Source organism: Phragmites australis, chromosome 12, assembly GCF_958298935.1.
Source record: "Phragmites australis chromosome 12, lpPhrAust1.1, whole genome shotgun sequence".
NCBI lineage: Eukaryota > Viridiplantae > Streptophyta > Magnoliopsida > Poales > Poaceae > Phragmites > Phragmites australis.
The window spans coordinates 27644354-27647269 of record NC_084932.1 but is presented as its reverse complement, the minus strand read 5'-3'; the positions used below and the strand labels follow the sequence as shown (position 1 = coordinate 27647269).

The 2916-nt window shown below is 47.2% G+C and overlaps 1 protein-coding gene across 1 annotated transcript; it reads right to left on the bottom strand.

Moving 5' to 3' along the window:
- Positions 1 to 1040: 1040 nt before the first annotated feature.
- Positions 1041 to 2549, bottom strand: LOC133886091 (uncharacterized). Its single transcript, XM_062325821.1, has one exon. The coding sequence runs from the start codon at positions 2281 to 2283 to the stop codon at positions 1537 to 1539; it is 747 nt and encodes a 248-aa protein (XP_062181805.1). The 5' UTR covers positions 2284 to 2549; the 3' UTR covers positions 1041 to 1536.
- Positions 2550 to 2916: the final 367 nt, after the last annotated feature.

The window sequence follows — 2916 nt, the reverse complement described above, 5'->3', positions numbered from 1 at the left end:
CATTTAATATTTATTATTGATAAAATTTGTGCTTCGTCTTCGCCCCACCTAAATCTTTAGACAGGATCCGCCGCTGCGAAGTGTGTTGCCCAAGAAATTATGACAGTAACATCAACATCACCACTACTGAATACTGAACTTTACTATATATATATATATATATATATATTATTATTATTATACCATCATCGCATATCCCTAAGGTAGTAAATTGGTGCGAAAAGATCAATATCAACTAACAAGAAAGGAACAGAAAAGGCCGATGAGTCACCCAACGGGTCAAGTTGGTCCCGAACCAACCACACACACCACAGAGAATCAGACAATTATCATGTATACATTAGTCAATACTCAACACAATCCGGATGGAAGCAAACATCACTGGGAATATATCCACTGGAAACTGGACACAAATTGGAAACATGAATACTCCGTAAAAATGATACTTAAGAGGTTCTCAGTATTTTTGAAAAAATTATCATCCATAGTTGGTGTCATCAGCTCTACACAAAATTCAAGTTTGATCTTGAAATTTTGTGTGGAACTTGATCTTGAAATTTTGTGTGGAGCCATAATATGACACTAACTATGGATGATAAATTTTTCAAAAATTTTGAGTATGTACAATTTTTACGGAAGTTTTCGCTGAATATGAAACCCAACATCACTAGGCACCTCCAAGTGCTGAAGCCCCCAACGAGAACAGGTGAAGAACATCTGAAAGAGAAGACACCGAGCAAAAGCATCGACAACCTCAAGTACCGAACCATCATTACCATATAGTCCAGAGGCACAAATAAGCTGCAATAACTGATTTCGAAGTAAGGCAGTCAAAGTATCACACCGTGCAGAGTAGACAGAAATAAGCAGAACTATGATGAACAAACCAGGAACCATTTCAGAACTGAGAATAAAACTGGTGGGGCATGCATATGGAAGACCTGCAAGGTCAGCCTCGCCAGCTCTAGCCAAAATCTCCCAACAGCTACGGTACTTCATTTTTTTTTCGAAGTAAGAGAGACATATTATAATAGCAGACAAGAGACTAAGTAAATTAGTATAATACATGACACGGCATTTAACGGAGCATAACTTATAACAAACGTCCTGGATCACAATTAACTAGATTCTATGCCCAACATACTGGAAGCATATATAAAAGATAGATAGGTAGAATAGATAACATAAATGTGCAGCTAGTTAAATATCCTCATCTCAGATTAGGGATATCTCAGTTTTTGCCACTCAATTGGAGCGCCTCTACCAAAATGCCACTAAATTTGTATGCAATTCAATTTGCCGCCAGGTATGCATATCCTTTCATTCCATGCCACTTTGAGAAACTGTTTCCTCCTTTCCGATTTCCAGTGCACGCAATCTGACCAAAAATGCATCCCTGAAGCACCATCTTCTTCTCCTCAGGACTCCCTGCAGCACCATCTACTCCTCAATAGCAAAATCTGAATTGCATACGAATTTAGTGGCGTTTTGATAGAGCCGCTCCAGTTAAGTGGCAAAAACTGAAAGCCGCCTCCTCTAAAACTCATCGTCGTCATCATAGTCGCTTTCGTCGTCGTCGTCGTCGTCTTCCTCCTCAGTCTCCGATAGGAGCATAGCATCAATTTTCTTCCATGCCTCTTCCACAGCTGCCTTTGCCTCGGCCCTGCCCCTGACCCAGTCGTCGTCGACCTCGACGTAGCCCTTGGTTTTCAGCTCCTCACGAATCCACGCCTGCATCTTGGGGTAATTCTCCTCCATCTCGTAGAACGCCTTGGTCATAAAGTACAGACGTTCCCTCGACTCGTCCATCTCCTCCCCCGGCAACGGCTTCAGATCCGGGTTGCTCTCCTTCAGGGCCCGGTAGTGGCGCGGCCCAGCCATTGGCTTGTGAGCCAGGAACCACCGGATGTCGCTATTCGACATCCGGTTTTTCGGCCCCGGATGCTTCTCGACCGCGCCGCCCGCCGCATTCTCTGCTTTTGCGACGGCGGTCGCCACCACCGCACAACTACACGCCTCCTCCGGATGCTTCTCGACCGCGCCGCCCGCCGCATCCTCTGCTTTTGCGACGGCGGTCGCCACCACCGCACAACTACACGCCTCCTCCGCTTTCCTCCTAGTTGTGCGCTCCTTCATCGCACCCAGCACCTGGCCGCCGGACACCACCTCCTCCGCTTTCCCCTTGGCGGAGCACGCCTCCATCACCTTCCCCTCACCGGTCACCCCCTCCGCCTCCACGCTTCTGCAGGTGCACGACTTGAGCGCATCTTCCCCACCGGCCATCGTCGGCGAAAACCTTCGCGCCGGAAATCTTCAATGCTTGTGGCAATTGCAATGAGATTTCTTCGCAATCGCTATGGAACCCGAGCTTTCGAGGAGGCGGCGTGGTCGCCCGATCTATAAATAAACGCGGAGGGGAGGAGCTCTGCTCCGGTCGGATTCAGGGAGAGACTCGGAATCGATCCGTCGAGTCCGTCTCGTAACCTCCGCGGACGGGTCTCCTGCCAGTTAGCCCAGGCCCAACGTGGGCCGTACGCCCGTACCGAAATGCCTTCTCTCTGCTTCCTTTCTTTTTGTTAAGACGGTATAAGCGAGGACACAGACGATCCACTCATTCGAATGCTTGGGACAAGGATTAATAAACTTGGCTCCATTGGTACGTGACAAGGGTTACAGCTAGACATTCCACCCTTCTCCATGATAGTTATGGCATAAGCACCTTGACAAAGTGTAATACCGTCCTTGCTCTGTTTCACCTCGATGCTGAGGTAGTAACTGAGCATTCTCAAGTCACTCACACAAAACAGTTTCATCATTTCTTGTTTGAACAGCAGGATTTGGAGACTTACGTGCCAGAGATGATCATGTCGTCAACGTAGACACCTAGAATCAGGTTGTCGACAGTTCTGAAGCGGA

Excerpts from the sequence above, each read along its gene's own strand:
- LOC133886091 (XM_062325821.1), bottom strand. The coding sequence starts at position 2,283 with ATGGCCGGTGGGGAAGATGCGCTCAAGTCGTGCACCTGCAGAAGCGTG.